This window comes from Triticum aestivum, chromosome 5A, assembly GCF_018294505.1.
Source record: "Triticum aestivum cultivar Chinese Spring chromosome 5A, IWGSC CS RefSeq v2.1, whole genome shotgun sequence".
Classification (NCBI taxonomy): Eukaryota; Viridiplantae; Streptophyta; class Magnoliopsida; order Poales; family Poaceae; genus Triticum; species Triticum aestivum.
This window is the reverse complement of record NC_057806.1, coordinates 7608845-7610915: the sequence shown is the minus strand read 5'-3', so window position 1 is coordinate 7610915 and position 2071 is coordinate 7608845. Positions and strand designations below refer to the sequence as shown.

Here is a 2071-nt window from a genome sequence, read left to right as displayed (position 1 = left end):
AGTATGTTTTAACTCAAATTCATTATAGAAAACATATCATAATATATTACTAGCTAAATACCTTTTTCTAATAAAAAAGCTAAATAACATGCCTTGCTATCGTACTACGCAACACCATGTAAGCCATTGCTAGGTCGGCTTGCTCATCTAAATTTTGTTAGCGTGGTGTTAGGCCTCCACTTCCGTGCTAAGCCGGCAGCCATGCCTAGTACTTGTACAGTAGTTTTTTTATGACTTGTCTCGTACTTTATTTGTTAGATATTTTTTAGGGCTGGCGTCTCGCCTATACTTTTAGTTTATCCGATTTCCATCATTGTACAGTCCTTCAAGATTGCTTGCCAAACATGCGAATTGCTCCTTTCTTTTTGGCACTCATGCAATTTGTAACACACAAACATTTTGGTTTGTCATCAATCTCCGTATGTGTTTTCCCAGCATAGCAATACTAAAAATTGAAGATTTCTAAAACTCATACCTCTTGCCATTTTAGGTTGTACTTCTTTTCCCCATTTCTAATGCATCTGCACACAAATAGTCAGTCTTGTTTTCATACATTGCCATATTTCTGCAGCAAAATATGTATCTAATTGAAGCTTGATGTTTTTATTCTTGTAGGCACTTACCCAATCACTACTAGCCTTTGAAGACGAGTCTACTGACAAATTCATCCTGAACAATTGCTTAATGCATGGAACCAACAGAATTAACCGATGTTCTATAGATTTTTGTGTGTGTGTGTCCTCAGACAAGAACTTCAAAGTACTGTGCCTCTTTAAATGTAGTTCATGGACCATAGAAGCAACATAGCTTAGAGCAGAACCTGTTATTGGCTACTTATTTTGAGTTCTTGTGAGACCTTATACCATGCATGTATTGTGGATGAACAATTGAATTGGATAGAGTGAAATGTTTGGAACTAGTTTGATGTATTCACATTGTAAACTTGCCTTATAAATATGTATTAGCAAAAGAAGAATCTCTATGAAGGGTAAAAGAGAACAAGTAGCATGTTGCGATGTATACTATCACCCTAAAGATTACATTACATTATACTAGCACAAATGCCCGTGCGTGGCACCCTGTTGTCGGGCTCCCCTCGGAGAAGATACCACCGGTGTATTACACCATAAATGTTATTCCTATGTGTTGTGTTATGATTTTATCTCTTCTCTCTACCTCGATCCTAGGACTCGCAGGTACTCGAGAACTGAAGATCGGAACAAGGTGAGGCAAGGTACATAGATGAGAGGAACAATATGCCAAACATTGATGAAAGTAATTGTAATCAAGTCTCTAGGGGTAGATACAGTTTAGTCATTGAACTCCCAATGTGTTGGTCTCGTTATCCTTAATAACCGAGGTTACCCCATGAATCGGATAGGGCGTTGGTTGGACAATAGAACTTGTTGCGGTGGCAGTCGGTCATGGGGTTATTAGGATGCATATCCGACATAATTTGTTCGCATGATATGTGTAACGGTGTTTACCAATGCCATGTTGATTTATCTAGTTGGTATCCTGGGTGCATGTACACGATCGCATGTCAAACCTTAAGCCCTGCCATATTTCTTCATTATTATGTTTTTAATCACCTTTGTGACTGGACCGGGAAACAAGCATGCTTTGAGATATCAAGTACCTGCAGATATTTCCTTTCCAAGCATTATTCACTTCATGTATTCGATAAATGCTAGGGTCTCTAGAGAAGAAGAATATATCTACATTGAAACGTAATCGAGGGTAATCAACCCTTTGTCTGGCGCCGGTTGTCGGGAAGGTATTTGCTACCCTAGTATCGTTACTAGAGTCCTTATTTATTTTTCATTTTAGATTTTTCCATTAGTTCATTTTTCACATGTTAAGAAAACCCAAAATTATTATTATGGCTACTAAAGAGCTTTGGATGTTTGCTACTCCCAATGGTGATTCTAAGCGTGCATCGATCATGCAACTTGATGTCACAACCGAGCAACATGAGGTTAAGTCGAACTACTTACTGTGGTTCAACAAAACTAATTTGGAGGCTCTCCTTGAGAGGATGCGTGTATACATCCACTTGTTTCCTTTCTCT

The 2071-nt window shown here is 38.3% G+C and overlaps 1 protein-coding gene across 1 annotated transcript in view; it reads left to right on the top strand.

Annotated features, from left to right (window-relative positions):
• The window catches only part of LOC123101110 (uncharacterized), a 6449-nt gene extending 5851 nt beyond the window's left edge, over positions 1-598 (top strand). The window contains exon 9 of the mRNA XM_044522719.1: positions 572-598. Coding sequence (XP_044378654.1) covers positions 572-598 — 27 coding nt within the window. The remainder of the gene's footprint in view (positions 1-571) is intronic.
• The last annotated feature ends 1473 nt before the right edge of the window (positions 599-2071 follow it).